This window comes from Xenia sp. Carnegie-2017, unplaced genomic scaffold (assembly GCF_021976095.1).
Source record: "Xenia sp. Carnegie-2017 unplaced genomic scaffold, XeniaSp_v1 HiC_scaffold_25, whole genome shotgun sequence".
NCBI lineage: Eukaryota > Metazoa > Cnidaria > Anthozoa > Malacalcyonacea > Xeniidae > Xenia > Xenia sp. Carnegie-2017.
In genome coordinates, this window is record NW_025813488.1 from 5,015,710 (window position 1) to 5,037,475 (window position 21,766).

Consider the following 21,766-nt stretch of genomic DNA (forward strand, 5'->3'; position numbering starts at 1 on the left):
ACGGATAAAGCATTTGCACGTATATTAGAAAGTTAAATTCATTAGTAAGATCAAGCAATTTAATTTGACCAGGTCAGCAAACCAGGTGTTTTGGAAACTTTACATTAAACAATATTCTCGCCATATTTACTTCAGTCGTTCCAATTGGTCGGTTTTTCAAATTCTTCATAACAAGGATGATCAATAATTGACATAATGCTAATTAAACATGTTTAAAATGCATTAAATCATATACATACACATCCTGAAAACACGTTGACTCCATTTGTTGTTATTTTTTGTTCTAACTTTTAGTCAACGAAAAATAAAATGAGACAAAGACACTCGTTGATCAATGTCCGTCTCAACAAGCAATTTGTATTAAAACGTTTTTGGGGTACAGAAAATACTGAGTTTAGGAGTGAAAATCGTGGTTACTATATTTCAACTGTTGTTCACTAAATTCAGTGAATTCTACAGAGCACGAGTTGTACAAGTACGTTGTATTTAAGTTACATTCCGAACAAACATAATTTCTCAGATTTCCGTGAACACATTTAAACACCATTTTTCCCCATTCTTAAAACTGGTTTAATTTTGGTTGTTAAAGGAACAACACACAATGATAAATTCATGTGTCATGAAGCATAAATAAAATTTGTTAAAATCATGTAAAACTTTAATTTTGTGTTCTGAATATATATTAATAAAATAGTTGTAAAAATATAAATTATTTAATTTACACGGTTTCATGTGTTTTAGTTGTTTCTATTTACGATTTATAAGGAAAAGGTACTTAACTTTCCATTATCTTTCGTAGTATATTTACTGTTACATCCGGTTCATTGTCCGATAAAATGTTCAGCTGCAAGAAAAGAGAAAAATACAAGCATCTTAATGTCAACTAACTTGCTTAACACTAGCTATTGTACACTTCGATGCACTTTTATGTAATCAAGGCTACCGATTTATAACATAACTATACATATACATTTATGTACTCAAGGCTAACTATACTGATCAACACTAGCTATTGTACACTTCGATACATTTATGTACTCTACCAATAATCTATACTGATCAACACTAGCTATTGTACACTTCGATACATTTATGTACTCAAGTCTACCAATAAAACTATACTGATCAACACTAGCTATTGTACACTTCGATACATTTATGTACTCAAGGCTACCAATAAAAACTATACTGATCAACACTAGCTATTGTACACTTCGATACATTTATGTAATCAAGGCTACCAATAAAAATACTATACTGATCACTTCACACATACTATTGATACACTTGTATACATTTATGTAAATATTAAGGCTATTGTACACTTCGATACAAAAAACCACAGTGATCCTTGTCTCAACGCTCCAGAGCACCTTTCGCATATAATCAATGATAATATAGTAAAATCAAACAAAATGAGTGTGAGGAAGACGTGCATATCTTTACCTTTTCATTACTACAATGACTGACCAAAAGAGACTCTTGACTACTAGGAAAATCGTCAAACGCATCTTTGGGGGCATTTCGTAGAACTTCAACGGCAACATCAGGCAGACCAAATTCGCGAACGACACGTTTTCGAACTTCGTGATTTACTGCTCTGACGTCACCTAATTAAGTATAGTATTTATGTAAATGTATATTGAATAGTTCCTACAAGTACCATTTCACTCAAATCTTTTACTCTCTGGCGATTGTATTTCAATTTTACAAATGAAATAAACACTGAAATGGCTAAGAAAATTTAAACTATCTTTCCATGAACGTTTTGCTTCAAAGCCAAAAATACTATAAATATTTTCATGAGATTACCCAGGTAAAAATCTAGCCAAATAAAATCTTACCCAAAGACAAGGCGTACGCACGTTGTGTTTGGTTATAAGACCTGAGTTCTTTCTCCCTACACAACATGGCCTTCACTGTTGTAGCATCAGGATAAGGCAGTTCATTAGCAATAAAAGAGGGTGGACCATCTTCATATTCAGGGGAACAAAGGTGACTTGCAACACTTGTTACCATATCTGGCATTTCTGAATGTCTGATCATGCGCAAACGAACCACTTCCATTTCTGCAACCATACGTTCGCGCATGATAGCCTAAAATCAGAAAATGGTGATGAAAACTGCATCTATGTCGACAAGATAGCAATGATGAACATTTACAGGAAAATCGAGACTCATTTCATAAAATATCATGTAAGAAATTTCTTTATCGTGTAAGAGGTTTTTTTTCATACAAAGTCAGTTCTCAAGTTATATTTGTACTATATTTTCGTTCTTATATACCTTACCTTAGCCTCGTCCACATAAGCCGAAAACAGCCTTGGTTTTACATATTTTCGATCGTCTTTTAATCTTATCCATGAAGATCTTTGCCGTCTTTCCCCTTCCCCTATATCCAAAGGCATTCCTTTCGGCAGCAAGCCTTGTTGCATTGCTGTTTTAAGAATACAGTTATCCTTTGGAAGAATATGTTGTACTCTCACCAAAGAAAGCACGCCATGTAAGGTTTGTTTTAAGGATTGTATGTCAATTTCTTTACGTCGAGAATATCGTTTCAACGAGCTGGAGAGATGATCCATTTTTGAATCTACATTTCATATTAAAACACAATATTAAAGGGAAACGTCTGTTTACATCAACTAAGCATATCATAGAGAAACGAAAATAAGTTTTACGAGCAATCAATTCAACTCAGTGTCACTTAAACTACAGAGTTAATCACATGCTCACCTGAAGACTTGTAAACTTGTGCTTCACCCCACTTGATGACAGCCATTAAGACATCACATTCACTGGCCTTAATGATAATTGAGCTCTAGTAAGTATGGCAGTATGGAGACTAAAATGGCTATGTTTACCAATACATTGTTATCATATTCCTATACATGTCAACAATCGTGTACGTTATACATATATTAAATGGTCAATAGTTGGATGAACCCTACATCTGTCCCTGCTTGTCAAGACCGATTCAATTAATCTACACATTTCCTACACTATGACCGATTCAATTACTCTACACATTTCCTACACTATAACAGCAAAATTAAATGGTCTTTTTATACATACTGCCGCTTTAGAGCATCAGAACAAATAATGAAGAGATAATTTAAATGTAGACGCTCACTTGTAGAAAATCCGACTTTAACGCTTCAATAAGAAAAGCTTTTGGTAAGTTCAAGAAAACATCAAGATGAACGATGTTCAAAAACTCCTCGCGTAAATAATTCATAGTTTGACGATAAACCCAATAAGATCCATGAAACTTATGACTCCAATCAAGTGTAAATAACAGAGAAGTTGGAGACAGTTCTTGAACAATGATGTCCTCAGCACCTAATTAACAAATTTTGAAACATACTAAAGGCAGTAAACTAAATTTGCTCATGCAAAATCGTAAAAAGGACTTTTTTGAGTTCAAAGTTAACTAAATGAAGTAAGTCGAAAACTTTGGTAAATGTCGTAAAATATGTCAATTCTGCTATAGAGGTATGAACGTCATGTCATGAAAAGGTAGCATGAAAAAGATGTGGTAAAAAGCCAGAACATTCAAAAAAATCTGTATGCTTTTACCTTGTTCTAACGTATTGAAATCTAAGAATCTAGCAATTTCGTATACTTCCATCGCAATTTCGGTGATGGTCAGTAACTTGTGTGGTTGGTCACTATCAGATGACCATCGTATGACCGATGAAACGTCAATAGAATCAAGATACATACACTGTAAAAGCACTCTCGCATATTGCCTTGGTAAAATATTCTCGTCCAAGACAATACGCAGCGGTTCGGTGGAATCATTGTCATGTGATAACTTAGTTATTAGAGAATGAAAAAACGATGAACGTGCAGCAAGAATTGCTTTGTGGCATTGTAACTCAAACAAACATGTAGAGTCTTTACTTCGATACAAAACATCTTCGAATACAAGAACAAGATCGGCGTATCTAGATGTATTGAGCAAAATGTTCATGTCATATTCAAAATCATTTGGAGTGCCAAATTCCTCGCCCAATTTAAACAGTAAGTCAAGGCTATCCATAGGTATGTCCAACGAGCGAACATCCCCCGAGTACAAATACCGTATCATGATATCAAATACGTCAACAGTGAGATCAGAATTATTCATGTTTACGTCAACAACGACATTGAAACCCGGATGTTTCGAAAGAAGGCGTTGAAAATATTGTGACCGCACAGAAAGTAGGAATCGGTGGCAATAAAAATGACGATCTTTGAATTTTAGTACAACATCCGTGAAGTGTCCATGTTGGTATAATGCAAGCAAATCGTCTGTCAAGCTCCGAATATTTGGACGCGCTAAACTTGTTTGTATTGATAAATCTTTCAGAGCAGATAACGACTCGTACTCCTCAACTAATGCATTTATTTCGTGCGTTTTCCACGACTGAGTGAGATCGCGAACATGCTTCGCATATGAGTGGGTTTTTTGCAACGACGTCCGATGTCGAGTAAGTCGTTTTCGTAGGGTTGCAAATTTCGAAACGTTCTTTTTTCCTTCCATTCGTGTTTTTGTGTGTTTGCGCGCGAGATTTTCCACAGATCTCGCACCATGAAGTGAGTTTATAGCACCCATAACGTGACTAGGGGAGATTAACTGTTGATCTTTATTATTGAGGTCTACATAAATCAAAAAAATAATGCCCTTTAGTGGAAAGATGTTATTACTAAAATATTTTCTGTATTTTGACTTTTACATTATGAGTTCTTCAAAGAAAATGGCTCAAACATATCAATGTAATTGGTTCATGATCAAGTTATAGAAGGAAGAGGGCGTTTACAATCAAGTGTTAGAGGGGGGAGTGGTGCCCTAGTTTGGATTACATTTACATGCCAACTTTTGGGTAGTGCTGTGTGCCTTTTTTATTAAGTAATGCTCTCTGATACCACGATTGAAAGATCATATTTTTGGTGTTACATTAAACACAAATAAAAACTTCTTTTGCATCAATTGCATGGTACTCTTATGTTTCATGGGGAAATTTTCACCCCTCCCTCCCCTCCTTGCGGCAAGGCTGGGAGGAGTTCACTCAACATGCAGCAAAGACTGACTTGATGGCAGCTAAATCCATAATCTTGCAAAGGCAAATTATCTTTCAAAGAATACAATCTAATGCTACAAAAGCTGTGCATTCTGTAATTATATAAAATGTATTGGGTCTTCACAAACTCAATTCAAACAAATCCAGTGCAACATCATTACTAAAATTTATGTCAAGGAAACCGTCTCTGGATTTCCTTTAAAGTTTTTTGTTTCCAAAGCATCATATCTTGACTTTTAAGTCAAGATACTCTTGTGAGGATGTAAAGGATTAATCGATATAAAATTGTATGACATAACTACTCAACTAGAACAAGTTTGATTGAATTATCGATTTATAAATACTTGTAGAGTGTAGTATAAGAAGAGGAGGCACTGTTGACTTTAGAATATTTTAGGCAATATGCAATAAACTTCTATAAATCTATAACAATTGGTGTATTTGCATGAAACGTTTTACTAAGCGACAAAAACGTACGTATAATACATTAATACTATACTAGAAAAGTATTTTCAAAATTCTTACTCACCAAGATTTTGTCGACATCCAACATAAGAACTTCACAAGCCAGACCTACTACTGATGCTCTTATAGCAAAAAAGACTTTAATAAGTACAAATACAGACGGAAAATAACGAAGTTAATGAACAGCTGAAACAGCAACACAAATTTTCATTTTATATTTGTTTGTATGGAGACTGACAAATTAAAGTGGCGAGTTTGTGACGGAGGACTGGGATCCAATGAAAGTCAAGAAACTTTGCCAAACAGAAACTGTGCAAAAAGTTCACCAGTAAATTAGTAATTTAATCAGTAAAGAAAGAAACGATTATCTAAATGCTATATGTATGTCTGAAAATATCAAAGAGTGTGTATTTATTCAAATACATGTGTCTTTTTTGATGTATGGTAAGATTATCACAATTGTAATATTTTCTTTTGATCCAGCAGTTAATGCAGCTCTGGCGAGGAATTTACTGATTTCTTTGGCCACAATATCTTTATCCTGTAGCCCATGAAAAATACTCTCTAATTTCTCAAAAATCGTTTCTTGATCTTTCTTCCTTTGCTTTTCTAACAGGGAAATATCTTTTAAATCCCTACTGAACTCAAAACTTTCGAAGCAACTTGTTGATAATAAATTAGATATCAAATGATTTTCAGCTATCTCTAACCACAGCTTTATCAGTTGTAGTGCTTCATTTTCATCAAAAATATGCCAAAACCCAGATGATGCCAACAAAATAATTTGTGACCATGACAGCTTTATGCAAGATACTGCAGGAGTATTTATGATACTTGATTTTAAAATAGGGTCACCATGGTTACCTAGCCCTCTGGTTGTCATGGCCACACCATTAACCCATGCAGTCTTGGACCACTTGCATATATCACCTGAAAATTTAATCCTTTTCTTTTCTTTTTGATTTCCAGGAGTATGATCTTCAGTTAAGATTTCAAAAGATTCATCTGTTTTAATGAGAATAGCTTTAACATTTCCAACATTTGCCACATGTAATGTACTTTTTGTTAACTGGCATGTGGTTGCTGAGCAACCACTCCATCGATTGCGAGATGCTTCATCAGCACCATGGAGTAAGACTCCATCCATTTCATTGAAAGCAATTTTAAAACTTTCAAAGTGCTTACATTGTCTGATATCATCGTATTTATTATCAAAACAACTACAGCAACAAACTGACTTTTTTAAAATAGGATGAAAATGCATTGCACATTGCTTTGCCGCAGTTTCTCCCCCATATCCATCAAACAAAGAAATAAACACTATTTCTTCATCGCATTCCAATGAGTAAGAGTACGCATTTTCCATGCATGACTTCCATTTTTCATTTGCAGATTCCGAAATACCCAGAACATGCCCATTTTTACAAGGTCCTCCCGACAAAGATTTGATAAGTACCTTTGGTTGTTGTATAAATGCCGAGTCCGTTTGGCACAGTCGACCATTAATACACGACTTTATAACTTGAAAGGCAAGGTCTATTTTAGCTAGACGCTTGTGGTGTGACGAGCTACCAATTTGGACATTATTGTTCAAATCTCTCACTAATGAGCGACGCTTTTTACAGAGCTCAAATTCAGTCGCTGGTTTGCTTTGAACATCATAGGAGTAAAGCTCTAGAGCATTGTGCAAAATACGATGATCCTCTAAATCCTTCAAATAAACATAATTATTACATTTGCGACAAAGGATGGTCATATTTGTCACTTCGAATGTATCAATTTCGACGCGTTTCATATTCCAAGAATTTTATATCAGTTTATGGCAGTCATAAATTCATACACATGACATTTGATGATGTTAAACGCTAATGGATTAGAAGGAATTTGTCAAAGTTTCTTCTGTTCAAGTGGATAATGTCTGAAAACAAATGAAATGTATTTTTAACGGTGATTTTTACTGGCGTTTCTATGGCAAAACGACGGGGGGAGCTAGCTTGAAAATTTAGCTCCCTAGAAAATTGACTATAAAATCAGGTTCGGAAGACGTAGAAGGTAATGCAGGTGATTTTATAAATTTATTTTATCGTGCACCCGCATGTATTGTTTGTTCTGTAAATTGTTTCCAGTAAATAATAAATTGTGAAATATTCTGTTGTTTCCATTAATTTCTTTCGTTTATGATTTTTATCCATTGGCCACTGACGAAAAATTTAGTTCATTTGCAAACATATGTCGGGGCTTTATTAATTACGATTAGTAGTCCACAAAGCCTACATAGGCAAATGAACCACAACATATTGCTTTCGAGAGAAAATCGTCTTATCAAAAGCTGACTATGAAAAAAAACGATTGTAAGAATAATTTCTAATTTCCCCTAAGTTTTGTAAAAGAAACTGGAGAAACAGAGACGTTATCACTACAATTTCGTGAGTTTAATGAAAAACAGTTGCAGTTTATCAAAGATATTGTCCCCACAGACGCCAAGCAGACATTCAGAGACGCGATCACTGGGTGCCGTAATGTGCCTTAACATTCTTTGAATACATTTAAATGTAATATAATAACCGTTTACAGCGTCGCAAATTAGCGACATTGAGGTTGCTATTGGCTGACACTCAGTCAGCATGCTGTACAATAAGTTAATGTTTGCCCAGTGATGAGATCTGCTTCTATTAAGCACATTGTATTTCTTCGAAGGCTTGTATTAAAGATTATGTGAAAGCTCTGATTTGCTACAAGAAATAAGGTTCGTTTGATCACGTTTTCAAACAAGAATCCGAATCCGTCTTCGTAACTACTTCCCACTCTCCTCTCAAGATGAATTTCGAGTCGTTCTAATAGAAAGCATCAGTGCGCAGAAGACCAAGACGCAGTTGTACCAAAATTGACGATAAAATGGCAAGTTCCTTAGGTAAATAAATGTTTCCGATGTGTGCGTTGAATGTCCCGCACACTCGTATTTATTTTCCATATGATATCTTAAACATATTCCTTAGTCAATTTACACTTTTCATTTACGAATATGACAGATTACCGAATCATGAAATTACGCTGTCTATTTTTACTGTAGTATAAACGGATTGCCTTAGACTTAGCTTGTTACAAGGTTGGTAAACGCACCGCTTTGCTGCTAAATGACTTCTATAAAGCAAAACAACCATAATGAATAAGGCATTAATATTGCATAACACATTTATAAGATGTTTTGCATTACACAGGAGGGTTTTATCTCGGTTTTGATTACATGACGATATATCATGGCCACAATGTTGCGCATGCGAAAATATTGCCCAAATGTAGCAATAGAGAAACACTAAAACAAGAATAATTTGTAACCTATTGAGTTGATCCTTAACTCCCGAACACAATTCAGACATAATAATAGGTTAATATAAAAGGTTCGTATTCAAACAGTCTCGATATTCCCTTCATAATTCATATTTAATGAAGGCGAAAAAATTTTTGTGTTTCACGAAAGCGTGCAGTAAAACAGTAAAACCTATAGCTGTTCTTTGAACTGTTTCCCTTCATTTTGTGTTTCACGAAAAGCCAGACATTCCAAAGAAAAGAAATCTTGCAATATTTTCTTATCAATTTGTTATTGAAACTGTGGTTCAACTCAACAGCTGTTTTCTAATGGCATATGTAATAAACATCACGCAAAGGAACATTAGCACCTCTCAACGCAACATAATTCAATATGATTTATTCAAAATGCAATGAACATTTAAATTACTTTGATCTACTCCGAGAGAACTGACAATGGAAATTTTTTGTTCTTACTTATACGTCTACACCCTTGGTCAACAAAAATGTCATTAATGAAGGAAATTTCTATTAAGGACAAGAAATCCTCGCGTAAGGGTGTAACTAAAAACTGTTCGGTTTTTTTTATAAAATATTTTCTACGAGTACAATTGATTTTTTTAAGCCATTACCTACGGAATCAATCTTTTTGTTCCGCGTCTAGACAGTAAGGTTGACAACAAATAAGGATCATTTACATACGGTTTAGAGAAATTATTTGTTGTAAACATGGGCAAGATTTTGAGCGATTAACCGTTCAAAAGGATAATCTTTGCATCAGTGGAAGTAGAAGTAAAAATATGATCAAGTTTTTTATCATATTACACAAATACAAATAATATGGACATGATAACTTTTGATGAGAAAGGTAGTCTGATAAAAACAAACATTCAAATTTTAACATTAGATTACTCAGGAAAAAGACATAGGAGTAGAGTATACATGCTCTCCAGTTGCAAATTTAAATGAACTCATGAAGACCAAGTTCCAAGCATGTAATACTCAAGTCTCAAAAAGCCATCACTCCCGATAACACTAGACTTCAGCATACAAATATATATAAGACGATCACATCTCTTATGAATATTAACATGCCAGTGAAAATTCATTTTAGGTCAACTGCTCACAGAAGAAGATTTGGATTACGCAAGACGCCTGGCAAAATCTTTGAAATCATCGAGCAAATACGACGAGATCATGATACGAAACATTATTGATCATAATTGGGACACGGAACCACAAATGGTATCTAATTTGCTACATTTTCCACTCGTTATACCAAAAGATCTTCGCTTACCGTCCTTATTAAGGGGACTTAGCGAATCAGAAAGACCTTACTACATTCTTGCGGCATCAAACGGCCTTTCGAGCCTTGATTTATCGAAAGAAAACGATACGAGCTCAATCAAAGAGAAGCTGAAAGAGGCAACATTAAGACCACAGGGCGATATTGCCATCCATGCCTTCATGGCATTGGGTAAGCTTTTACGTCATCCTGAAGATACAGAATTCGTTTTACGATTCTTACACTGTGCCAAGTCCACTCTACACTATAACGCATTAACTTGGATACTTGTTAACGTCAAAGATGTGAACGAAGTGCGAAAAATTCTTGAAAATAAAGCTGTTCCGGAGGACATCCGTGAAGAAGGACTCGAAAGACTGGAATCTGATCTTATCGAAGGTAAGCTGGCAGTCTATTTTACAATTTTTGCCTGAAATACATAAAACAGCTGACAAAGTACTATCACCATATATAGAACTCTTACAGAGAAGTACGTTGATGTACAGTTTTAATTTTTGTGAGCTTTATTATTTTGCTTTATACTAGAGCTGGAATCCTCCCTATTGCACTTATAACTTGACTCGTCAAATAAAGTAATAATAATAAAATGTTTTTCGTTCTTGCGGTTTAGCAAACATCAATTGCTAAAGATAACTACAATGCATAAAGAAGGGTGTCATATGAGTAAAAATCTCGATGTGCGGGTACTAAATTTGAGCTTATTTACCATGTATTTGCACAGCTTGATGATAAAGTGAAGTAATTTGAGATACATAATTCTTGATCTGATAAATTTTTCACACTGTGCAAAATCCTGCTGATAATTCATTGCTAGAGGTGTAGGAAACAGCTGGGGGGTTATTTAATATAAGCGTAAATAAGTGTTCAATCGTCATGATCTTTTCTCAAGAGGCATTGTAGGTACGTAAAAACGTAGAAAGTTGTTTTTTACAGCTTGGAAAATTACTTTTTCAAGCTTTGTTTAAAGTGTTCATGACACCGAATTTAACCATGAACACAGTTTTCTGATTGAAAAGACCATATGTGTGAAAAACACATAGGACAATGGATAGTAAAGGAGCTTCCTTAATCTTTCATCTCCTTCATTCATACATTCATTAATTCCAGTAGACCTCAACCAGAACGAAGGATTCACATACACGCCAAGTCTTGCAGACTTTGAGGCTATGCGTCGCAAAGAACAAACACTATCGGAAATTTTCACAGAACTCGACACAGACAAAGATGGAAAGATTGGAGCAGAAGAAATACTTTCATTTTGTGAAGATATTGGACGAGTGATGACCTTAGACAAGGTGGAAAAAGACATTAAGCATTATGATACTGATAAAGACGGCAAAATTGTTAAAGATGAGTGGATAGAACTCATGTTTCCCCAGTTTAATGTGCAATGATATCCTTAGATGTATAAATTAAATATATGTCATACTGTCCTAAAAATTCGAATTTATCATTGAAATAAAAACAGGTATTTCTAACTCAAGGAAATTTGAAAACTAAAACAATATAAATTGGTAGAAACGCAGGATGCATAGCAGGACATTAATGGCTGAATTAATCAAGATTACTAATATTGGAATAGCTAAAAGCTTCACGTGCAAAAAGCTAAGACACACGTGGAATATAAAGTTGTTGTTAGTGATGGTGGAAGAACAACTCTAAGTGTAAGAATAACAAAATTTTTTCTCACGTTTGTCTAATATCTGTTGAATGGGCAATGAAAATTTGCTAGATTTTCCTTTTTTAAAGCATGCATGTTCATGAAGCCTTGCGGCAAGCAAATATACAAATACAACAAATTTATGGTAAAAATTTAGACTATCATAACCACTTATTCATTTATGGTTCATTCATATAAGGTTCACCCAAAGTTCCTATACCTCTTTCAAAGTACATGTTACCCGTTCAATGCACGTGCTCCACTTTTAAATGCGCATGCAGCACTTTGGTGAAATCCAGCTGCCGGGTCACAATTATGTTCTCAAGTCAAACCATAGTAGGATGATATAATAGCAGCAGTATTTATAAATCTTCAATCGCCAATTCTTATTTTTCTTTATAAAAGCATTCACCGAAACACTCACGCCATCAATGAACCATCAAATCATCCCGAAACGTTTTCGAAAGTCGAACAGTCTTCGAATAATTTCAGATGTCTTAGTGTCTTCATATTTACTGACCTTCTTAGTCCAGTCTTCCAAAAGTGATGATATAGCTGCTGAGTCAATGGGAAATAGGTCCAGTAAGGCATAGGCAGCCGATTGCTGAACACAAAGCGATACTGCAAAAACAATAGAATTTTCTTGAACTACAAAGTAAAAATATAGCAACGTGGTTTTGTACTTTGAATTAGATGTCGGTGACTTCTAGTAGCCGAATAATTTCAAACTTTTTGTTGATTAAATTCTGTCTCCTTTTTATTATGATTGTGAGATTTTCGAATATGTGCTTCAGCAAAGCTAAGCACGTTTCCTTTTGCTTAATTGTTTGGTATATTAATATTGTTTAAGGGATTTGGTACCTCTCCTGCATCTCATTAAAAAAAAAGGATATAAATTAGTAGCAAAACAATATAAACTAATGACATAAAATAACCAAAGAAAATAGTCATTTACCTCTTTCTGCATCATAACCACAAAGTAAAGCACACAATAATTGCTTGATTGGCTCCAAGTTTACGAAAATTCCTTTCTGCAGTCTTTCACCACACACGAAACCTGTGAAATGCAAAATAACCCATTATTTGATCAACGCTAAATACTCTTTCAAAATTACAAAATAATCATACCAAGCAAGCGTATAATATGTGCAATGAAAAAATCCATGCTGTTTTCATCAGGGCTTTTGACATCGCCAAGATTATTTTGTAATGTCGTCTCTCGTGATAAACTATGTATCCTCCAGTCGTGGAAATGAGGCCATAATACTTCACGAATGAGAACATCATTTGTCCATTTCCAATCCATGATAACTGCCAGGAGTTCTAGCGACTTTAACGTCTCAAATGAAACATGTATTTGACGAACTTCTTCTTCTGATAACATTCAAGGAAAAGAAAAACGAACTATTATATATATCGCGACAAACTAGTTATGTACTGACATCACGTGGAGAATTTCTAATCCTTTTTTTCAAGTTCCAACTTAGAACTTCAACTATTTGACAGACAGTTAACCATGCTTGAATTATATTGTAGAAGCTACGATAAAGTGAATTTGTTCTTATTCATTTTTCATCAAAATATTTTCCATACCAAATGTTTTTATGGAAGGACCACAACTATTTCGTATAACTCGTAATAAATCTTTTGCCAACCATTCGAAGACATGATCATCCTTTGGTATTATACACCAACCACACAAACGCTGTACGAGATAACGGGTTTGCTGACATGACGTATCACGTGACATAACTATCACGTGTGTCGTGGCCAAAAATGGATGATAAGGAGGACCAGATAGAGTTAACCCATTAGAACGAAACACAATAGATTTTGTCGATCTACCTAAAATGTCTGGCCAGGTTAGAGCAACGGCAAGAATAATTTTCTCAGTTAATTCGAATTGCTTGTTCTGTTTCAGGACATCATAACATAATATACGAACATAGCTTCCCCGATTCACAAGACGACACACGCCTGTGTACACACGACTAAAGTAGTAAACAATATAATTTAATGAACTTAGCAAACATGTATAACTTTATGTAGCATATGTATTCAAAACTTACTTAAGGCTATATTAACAAAAAACACTGCTTGGAAATGAGGTTTTGCTGGCTATTCGTTTGTTCTGCAATTAGTATTCTTTCTCTCAAAAATCACTTTAGTTTACATAATTATACTTACCTCAAGGCGAAAACACCACATTCTTTCTGTCCACTTTCAAACAGCGAACCAATGTTCATTCCAATACATTTTATTAACTTTATTGGCAAACTAGATAATCGTTGAACTTTACATAGTTTTGAATCAACACAAACAGCTTCGTTTCATAATCGGTGACAACTGGTTCCCCACTTGTTTCCGTGATCTTATCCTGGCATTGATCAGCGTACTTTTGAAGGAGTACATGCTCCTCTTCGTCTGACGTCAACTCCAACACTTGCACTATACCGTGACATATAGGCGTATGATTCGCGAAGTTATTCCTTCTTGAAAACGCCGTGACTAACTCGTTCAACGTGATTTCTCCGTTCTTAAGTTTAGTTAGCAAAAACACGGCAAACTGAATGGCATTTATACCGGAATAACGGTTCAAAGTGCTTTCAGGTAACATAGTGGCATTACTTTTAAGTATTGTTTTAGCATTAACATGTTTTTTGGTAAAAATTTTAAAACTTTCTTCTCGATTGGAACCAGAAGACACAGACATTTCTGGAACAGGGTAGGTTTTCATACAATGTTTGGTACCTTTTATCAATTTATGAACAGGTAAAACTTGCATTTGGTTTCTTACAGAAAACTCATCAGGGCTCGTCGTTTGTTTTTGTTAACTTCAGGCAAGTCTTTAGCGAAACCACAAACACTGTTTTTCATCTTTATATGAGCTGAAGCCGCTAACTGCTCTGTTTTGGTTGGTGATGAAGGAATGGGAGATAGTGGTGGATAGTCAAGTGCATCAAAGTTGCAATCATCAACTGATTTTATTTTTTCTGGAGTATCAATTGATCTTCTTGTTTTTCGAATAGTATCAAATGGTCTTCTTATTGTTTCCGGACTATCAACTGGTCTTATTTTTTCTGGTGCAGTAGGAATAGGTGAAAGTTCTTCGAGCAACCTTTCTTCAAACGAAACAGAAAGATGCTTTTTTTCGTTCGGAATCAAAGAGTTTTTACAGCTTGTCGTTGCAACCTGACTTTTGTCAGTTGAACAAGGCAAATTACTCGTTTCATTAGCAGACGTCATTAGCTCAAATTTGCATCTTCCTTTGTTTGTATTCAACATCTTTGATACGGCAGTTGGAGTAAGTGAAGATTTATGGATGTTTTTGGATGTGGGTGTTTTGACATTTTTGCAAATGACACTTCTAACCTGATCTTGTGACATATTTTTCACAGTTTCTTCGGGAAGATGCAACGTCTCTGAATTTTTTTCGTCCAAACAAACAGTAACACCACATTTCCTGTAACTGTATTTTGACTTGTCATCCGTCGTTTCTGTCCTCTCTCTGTTTGTTGAATTGATTGTCCTACAAATCTTCTCAACGCCATTATTACTTGATTGCATAAAAATATCCAGATCTCGATTTTCTGATGATTGGTCTACAATCTCAACGTGACCAGAAGTTGTCTTATTTTCGTCAAGTTGCACCATGTTACAAAAATTTGTCGATGGAACCTTCTTGCCAAAAAACTTTCCATGACTGTAGTGTTGTTTATCTAATGTATTTTCAGACTTTTCTTGATCCTGTTGTAGATCCAACAGATTATCGGATTGTCCTTTATCTTTATTATTACTAAAGTGATGCTCATCTGGCTGATCCATGAGTTGTTCTTGACCATGATCATAACATGATTGCTGTTGATCCAGCTGATTGTTGGATTGTTCTTCACCTTGATCATTGATAAATGGTTGATGATCCAAGAAATCCATGGATTGTTTTTGATCTCGTTCATTAATGCATTGTTCTTGACCTTGATCATAACACGATGGTTGCTGATCCAACAGATCCTTGGATTTTTCTTGACCTTCATCAAGAATGAATTGTTGTTGATCTGACAGATCACGAGAGTGTTCTTCATCTTGATAACTAACAGATTTTTGCTGATCCAATTGATCCTGGGATTGTTCGTGACTTTGATCGTTAATAAATTGTTGTTGATTTGACTGATTCAGGGATTGTTCTACACCTTGATGTTTAATGGATTGTTGTTGATCCAATCGATCTTGAGATTGTTTTTGATCTCGATCATTAACACATCGCAATTGAACAGACTGATCATGGAATTTTTCTTGATCTTGATCATAACAAGATTGTTGCATATGAGACAGATTCTTGGATTGTTCTTCATCTTCATTTTCACAACATTCTTGCTCATTCGAATGATTCTCGGATTCTTCTTTAAGTTGATGATAACTAGATTGTAGTTTATCAACACAATTCTCATAATTATCTTGATCTATATCAAGACTAGAAACTTGCAGATTAACCAAATTTTTGGAATACTCTTCAACTTCATCATTTGATGGTTGCAATGATGAATGAGCTTTATCCGTTTTTTTGATATCATTGTCATCAATACAATGTATTGCATCTTGACAAAAATTATCTTGATCGTAACTATCACTAAATTGTTTTGTTACTCCTTTAGAAGAGACAGTTTCCGTGGCCAAACACTGCCTGATTTCTTCAACAGGTTGGGAAATATTCTCCTCTCCGTCATGAACATGAGCAGCACTTTTAGGAAATTGTGCATTGTTGGAAATCTGATCCAACACAGTACTGGATTGTTCATCATCTTTGTTTTTAATAGAAAGTTGGTGCTTTCTGCAATGCCCTCTGGGCTTCAATTCATTTATTTTAATCCCCATCTCACGACTTCTGCGTCTAGTTATCGGGGGATCATTTCCTAACTCTTCATTCAAGCTCTCGTTCTTTGTGGCTAATTTTGCCGACATTGTTTCGGTTTGCAACATTGACGGTACTTGCTCATTTACTCTACGCTTCTTTCGGGACCTTAAAATCATGAAAGTACCACTTGATTCGGATGCACTAGAGAAGTCGAGTTGCCTTTTATTTCCTTTGCATTCATTTAGATTTTCAATGGTCACTTCCTTGTTGCTGTGACCAATACAAATATACTCTTTTGTGTCACAATGATCAATTCTGTTGATCTCGTATTTATTGTCTTGATCAATACTATTGACCTCTTTGCTGTCGCTATGATCAACACCATTGACCTTAAATTTGTCGCTATGAACAGAACTATTGACCTCTTCTTTGTTGCAAGGACCAATACAATTGATCTCTTTGTTGCTATGATCAATAATATTGACCTTCTCTTTGTCACAATGACTAATACCATTGACATCTTTTTTGTCGCTTTGATCAAAACTATGTGACAATATGTTACTACAAAAATCAACCAAAGCTGTTTGATGATCTTTACTTTCATTAACAGAGTAAAAATCTTTATCATCAAGATGATTAATATCCATGGTTTCATCAATAACATTCTGATCAGCTTGCTCATCATCATTGATATTAATGGAATTATCCTCATCAGCACATAAACTTTCATCACAAAACTTTACAGGAGAAGGTAAAGGGATAGTGAAGGACATTGGGATATGTCGAGGAGCATCTCATCGATTTTCTCAATGATTGAACTATTTTTTTCGTTGTTGCAGTCTGACTCAGTCGTGCTGACCGCCGGCTCATCGTCATTTTTATGTCGAAGACAAGTAAAGGATGTACTCTCATTGACAAAACCAGATAATTTTTCATCCTTGAACGATGCTGCACTAGACCTACCAGTTCAAAATAGATAAGTATTAACACGTATTTATTCAATAAAAACAAAAAACAACGAGCATGTAGCTTCATACGTACTACAACGAAGAAGTTCTTCCTACGTACTACAATGAAGAAGTTCTTCATACTACATTGATGATAAAGTTCTTAAACACTCAAGTAAAGTTACTTTTTAGAAGTAATATTGATGTTCAAACTTATGATGGAGAAATTCGCACCTGTGTCATTATTTCTTGAGTGCTGACTACAGCAAGCACTAATGTCTTCATCACTAGTGCTGTAGTTTTTATAGTTTTTATAACGAGCATTAAACATCCGAGCAATTTACAAACAGTGCTTCTGTCAGCAAATAAATCATTCGTGATTAACTATTTTACCGTTTTCTCGGAGATCTTCTAAGGAAATAGATGATTTGAAATCTTTTTGGGGACTCTAGAAGGCCATTAAAATATGACAACGATCACATACACAAAAAATATGAAAACGATGAAATCGCTTTGAAAAATCTTTGAGCTCCCACCTCATTTTCAACGCTGGGTACAAACTGAGCTGAAAATTATAATTTTACAATGTAGATATTTCATCAAAAGCTACACAATGATCATAAATTTAGTAACATCTGCGAAAGTTGAATAAAATGAAATCAAGATTTTCTTACTTTCTCGAAGTTTTTCTCTGAGTTCATCAAACAATCTCTGCAAAAGGAAAAATGATTCGTTAAATAAGCCTTTTAATAACATCGTTCAAAACACGGTAGTAGCTAAACAAGGGAAAATCCTAACAAAAAGCAAACCTTGTATTTCTCAGTTTCCGTTTTAAGTTGTTTTATTTCATTTAAAAGTAATCTTGTACGTCCGTCAGACATTTCTGCGAAAAATATGACATACCAACTATATTCCATTAACAGAACAGTGGTTGAGAGCAAAACTATGACGTAGCTACATGACTCGATATGATGACAGAGTACTTTACCTGAGTCTACTTGTGTTGACTGATTTTTTTTATTGACTTTACTTAGCTTAAAAGATAAATTTGGGAAAACAGTGTTGATTACATATTTTTTGCAGGCAAATAAATTCTATCTCCCCTAAACTACACCGTTGAACGATACAAACATATGACATACAAACCTTAAATTCTTTAATCTGATCACGTAATGAGTCAATTTCAGCGTGGGATTTAGTAAGGTCTTTTTTTAGCATTTGATTTGCCTCTGAAATGTAAGTTTAATTTCATCAGTGAAATGAAATATTAAAGGAATGAAACAAGAAATTACTTCTCTCTATTTGTACTTTATTCGTTAATTTGCTGATTTGTGCAGCATTCTTTTTTTGACTAAATAGACGACATAACATTTGTCAAAGTGAGTTCAGCTTTATTGAAGGTTAAAATCATAGTAAAAGCAGGCCACTGTCCCCATGGATAGAGACTAGTGCAATTCATTATAAAGAATTGAGATACTAGTGAAAATTCTTGGTATTTTTTGAGCTAGTCGTAAATGAGTTCGACTATTTTTGGTGGACAAAAACTCGCAGATACTAAATTCTCGACAATCGTAAATACGTATACCAAGAAATATTTCACACAATCATCTTCACCAGTGGAATAATAAGGGTCAATAACACAACTTATAGGAAAAAAACATTTATGGTGACAAATTGTGAGCAAACAATTAAATGAAAACCTCAACGAGCAATTAAAAAAGTCCCTTTTAATCAAACCGTCGATACAAAAACTGAAAATTTTATGATCAAAAAGCGCCACACGTTTTTATCGTGCGTTTTTAAGACTAGGTCTGTTTATACAAAGACTTCTCATTTCTCGAATAAAGAAATGGCCTTCTACCGATTTGTGTACGAAATGACATTTGAAGGAAAAACTGCCTTGGTATTCTAAAAACCATGGAAGTTAAAAAAATGCATCTTATGACGTCGTTTAGTGAGTTACAAAAAGGGGACCGACATTGGCAAAGGTAGAAACATATCGTTCTTTGATCATTACGTTTTCTTCAATTCATCCATTTCACCAGAATGAATAGCTGCATCAAGTTTAAATGAATTTGCCAAAGTCTCATTCTCTTTAATGACATCTTTCAGTTGGATTACTAAATTCTATGTAACATGTAAAAAGATCAAATGAAAAAGAGAAAAAATTACGCATGGTTTATAAAAATAGAACAAAATGTACAAAACAATCAAACCTCTGATCCTCTCACTCTGTCTTTTAATGTTTGAATTTCATGAACATCAGCTGTAACTGTCTCTTCTAACTCCTTACATTTCTAATAAAATATAAATTTTGAATGTTATCATTAGAAAAAAATGTGTAAACAAATTCATTACCAGTAATTAAGCATTTATATTTTTTCTAATTGAAGTAATTAAACATTTATATTTTTTCTAATTGAAGTAATTGAGCATTTATATTTTTTCTAATTGAAGTAATTAAGCATTTATATTTTTTCTAATTGAAGTAATTAAGCATTTATATTTTTTCTAATTGAAGTAATCAAGCATTTATATTTCATCTCATTGAAATCTTACAACACAAAGTAACTTCTCTCTTATTTGCTTTTGAATAAACAAGATTCTAGCACACAAAAATATATGTAAACCTTTTGAAGAGGTTCTTTTTGCTCCAATGAGGCCTTTAACTGCAATCGAAGAACCTCTAGGCTTCTAGATTTAAAAGGAGATTTTAGTGTCGCTGAATCTGTCACTATGTTCAGTAGCAAGCCAAAGTTTTACTCCTGCTATGCAAATATTTTTTGTTCACTGACTGTGAAAACAATAGATTTTAATGAAATGAATAAAGAATCCTTCAGGATTTACATAGCAGGAGTAAATCAGGCTGGCTACGCTTTTGAGTATGTTTATTGTGAAAATTCATGAAAAATGTAAGAAGCTACATTCAAGTGACATCTACCTTTGAGATCCTTCAAGTTTGCCAGTTAAATCAACATTATATTTCTTCAATTCAATGTTTTGTAAGCTAAGTTAAGAACTCTACATTCTCACTTCTTCAACATGATTAAAACACAAAAATCTATCATTTCCAAGTTTGCATAGGAAGTGGCATAAGCTATAGTTATGTATCAGTAAATTTAGTGATAGTACAGAACTTTGCTATTTGTTCAAAAGAGAAACATTGAAATGTGGTGAATTTTATTGATTCAAAAAGGATATCTTCACATTTTGCTTGAAAAGATCTGATGAGGGTGCTATAGTAACAAAAAAATTTCATTGATCAGAATTTCCTATGTCATTATATGTCAATAATTTCGGGAATGGTTTGTATGATGTCTGTAGCTAAAAGCTCAAAGAGAAAATCAGCCTATCAATATATTTACAATATTAATAATACAATATTAAACAAACATGCTTTTAGATGTTTGTGGATTTAGTTCATCCAATTTCACACATTTCTTAGAAGAGCAGTTGGCATTGATGCTGTCTGATATTTCAACAACACCACATGTCATTTTCAGAAATGCAATAAATCTTCAAACATGTAAAAATTGCTACATTTAAACTTCAAAACACCCATTTCTTACTCAGTTGAAATGATCTTCTGTTTGATAGTTCTAAAATCCAACATATGTTTCTGTTTCTGATCCTCAACTTGCTATAATTTTAAAATAATTTTTTATTGCATTGTTATTTATAAATAAATGGTGGTTATTGAAGATAAATATTAATGTATAAGATGTCTTACTTTTTTCAACGAGGCACATTTAATACAATCGTCCATAGTTTAGAAGTTGCATAAAATTCTTCAATTCAAGCAGCACGATATGATAATAATTCAGTTCAATGATTCATTTAGACGAGAAACTTTGAACAAAAAAGACAAGCAAGACCTGCTCTCTTTAATAAAAGTTTTCACCTGTGAAATTAACTGCTGAAAGTTTATTAGGAGTTGATGCAACAAAATGAACACTTTAAAGTTTTAAATTGCTTTTTCTTGTTTTCACTTCCGAGCGTTTCAAAACCATGTGCTGAGGCTGAACATTGACAGGATAAAATCGGACCATGGTTTGGGGTGGTTAGACCGTTGGACCGTTGGACCATGGGTTGTATGGTCTAGTTGTATGGTAGCTTCTCAAGAACATCCATGAAGTCGTTTGTCCGTTTTGCACTTTTGCTCTTTCG

At 34.2% G+C, this 21,766-nt stretch overlaps 5 protein-coding genes across 9 annotated transcripts; 1 reads left to right on the forward strand and 4 right to left on the reverse strand.

Moving 5' to 3' along the window:
• Positions 1–775: 775 nt before the first annotated feature.
• Positions 776–4,597, reverse strand: LOC124453487 (BTB/POZ domain-containing protein 7-like). The gene is made up of 7 exons (XM_047004302.1): positions 3,577–4,597; positions 3,131–3,339; positions 2,734–2,800; positions 2,292–2,590; positions 1,845–2,097; positions 1,447–1,610; positions 776–844 (listed from the first exon to the last, which is right to left on the reverse strand). The coding sequence occupies exons 1-7, from the start codon at positions 4,595–4,597 to the stop codon at positions 776–778; spliced, it is 2,082 nt and encodes a 693-aa protein (XP_046860258.1).
• Positions 4,598–5,703: 1,106 nt separating this feature from the next.
• On the reverse strand, positions 5,704–7,541 carry LOC124452573 (protein phosphatase 2C-like domain-containing protein 1). Its single transcript, XM_047003145.1, has one exon. The coding sequence runs from the start codon at positions 7,321–7,323 to the stop codon at positions 5,944–5,946; it is 1,380 nt and encodes a 459-aa protein (XP_046859101.1). The 5' UTR covers positions 7,324–7,541; the 3' UTR covers positions 5,704–5,943.
• A 571-nt stretch (positions 7,542–8,112) lies between these two features.
• Positions 8,113–11,623, forward strand: LOC124452580. Of its 4 annotated transcripts, none has more exons than XM_047003159.1 (3): positions 8,113–8,439; positions 9,949–10,518; positions 11,251–11,623. In XM_047003159.1, exons 1-3 carry the CDS (start codon positions 8,424–8,426, stop codon positions 11,532–11,534), a joined length of 870 nt encoding a protein of 289 aa, XP_046859115.1. In that variant the 5' UTR covers positions 8,113–8,423; the 3' UTR covers positions 11,535–11,623. The 4 variants fall into 4 exon arrangements, with proteins under 4 accessions (XP_046859115.1, XP_046859114.1, XP_046859113.1 ...); XM_047003158.1 differs by having other exon boundaries at positions 8,116–8,439; positions 11,248–11,623; XM_047003157.1 differs by lacking the exon at positions 8,113–8,439 and adding an exon at positions 9,183–9,386.
• A 182-nt stretch (positions 11,624–11,805) lies between these two features.
• LOC124452579 lies at positions 11,806–14,247 on the reverse strand. Its single transcript, XM_047003154.1, has 5 exons — positions 13,988–14,247; positions 13,394–13,791; positions 12,929–13,174; positions 12,756–12,857; positions 11,806–12,421 (listed from the first exon to the last, which is right to left on the reverse strand). Exons 1-5 carry the CDS (start codon positions 14,044–14,046, stop codon positions 12,240–12,242), a joined length of 987 nt encoding a protein of 328 aa, XP_046859110.1. The 5' UTR covers positions 14,047–14,247; the 3' UTR covers positions 11,806–12,239.
• A 150-nt stretch (positions 14,248–14,397) lies between these two features.
• Positions 14,398–21,765, reverse strand: LOC124452567 (uncharacterized protein PF11_0207-like). Of its 2 annotated transcripts, XM_047003133.1 has the most exons (15): positions 21,330–21,765; positions 21,169–21,239; positions 20,801–20,835; positions 20,541–20,601; positions 20,230–20,293; positions 19,816–19,896; positions 19,617–19,726; positions 18,892–18,950; positions 18,746–18,828; positions 18,588–18,633; positions 18,409–18,482; positions 18,274–18,310; positions 18,136–18,164; positions 17,993–18,047; positions 17,304–17,611 (listed from the first exon to the last, which is right to left on the reverse strand). In XM_047003133.1, exons 1-15 carry the CDS (start codon positions 21,363–21,365, stop codon positions 17,382–17,384), a joined length of 1,071 nt encoding a protein of 356 aa, XP_046859089.1. In that variant the 5' UTR covers positions 21,366–21,765; the 3' UTR covers positions 17,304–17,381. The 2 variants fall into 2 exon arrangements, with proteins under 2 accessions (XP_046859088.1, XP_046859089.1); XM_047003132.1 differs by lacking the exons at positions 18,274–18,310; positions 18,409–18,482; positions 18,588–18,633; ... (7 more) ...; positions 21,169–21,239; positions 21,330–21,765 and having other exon boundaries at positions 14,398–17,611.
• Between the last annotated feature and the right edge of the window lies 1 nt (position 21,766).

Excerpts from the sequence above, each read along its gene's own strand:
- LOC124453487 (XM_047004302.1), bottom strand. The coding sequence starts at position 4,597 with ATGGGTGCTATAAACTCACTTCATGGTGCGAGATCTGTGGAAAATCTC. Across the intron at positions 2,801-3,130 it reads TAAAGTCGGATTTTCTACAA|GCCAGTGAATGTGATGTCTT; the intron begins GTGAGCGTCTAC and ends ATTATCATTAAG. Across the intron at positions 845-1,446 it reads GTCATTGTAGTAATGAAAAG|CTGAACATTTTATCGGACAA; the intron begins GTAAAGATATGC and ends CTTTTCTTGCAG.
- LOC124452573 (XM_047003145.1), bottom strand. The coding sequence starts at position 7,323 with ATGAAACGCGTCGAAATTGATACATTCGAAGTGACAAATATGACCATC.
- LOC124452580 (XM_047003156.1), top strand. The coding sequence starts at position 9,341 with ATGTCATTAATGAAGGAAATTTCTATTAAGGACAAGAAATCCTCGC. Across the intron at positions 9,387-9,948 it reads TAAGGACAAGAAATCCTCGC|GTCAACTGCTCACAGAAGAA; the intron begins GTAAGGGTGTAA and ends AATTCATTTTAG. Across the intron at positions 10,519-11,247 it reads GGAATCTGATCTTATCGAAG|TAGACCTCAACCAGAACGAA; the intron begins GTAAGCTGGCAG and ends CATTAATTCCAG.
- LOC124452579 (XM_047003154.1), bottom strand. The coding sequence starts at position 14,046 with ATGAACATTGGTTCGCTGTTTGAAAGTGGACAGAAAGAATGTGGTGTT. Across the intron at positions 13,792-13,987 it reads TGTGGTGTTTTCGCCTTGAG|TCGTGTGTACACAGGCGTGT; the intron begins GTAAGTATAATT and ends TTACTACTTTAG. Across the intron at positions 13,175-13,393 it reads TCCTTCCATAAAAACATTTG|AAGAAGAAGTTCGTCAAATA; the intron begins GTATGGAAAATA and ends GAATGTTATCAG.
- LOC124452567 (XM_047003132.1), bottom strand. The coding sequence starts at position 17,425 with ATGTCCTTCACTATCCCTTTACCTTCTCCTGTAAAGTTTTGTGATGAA.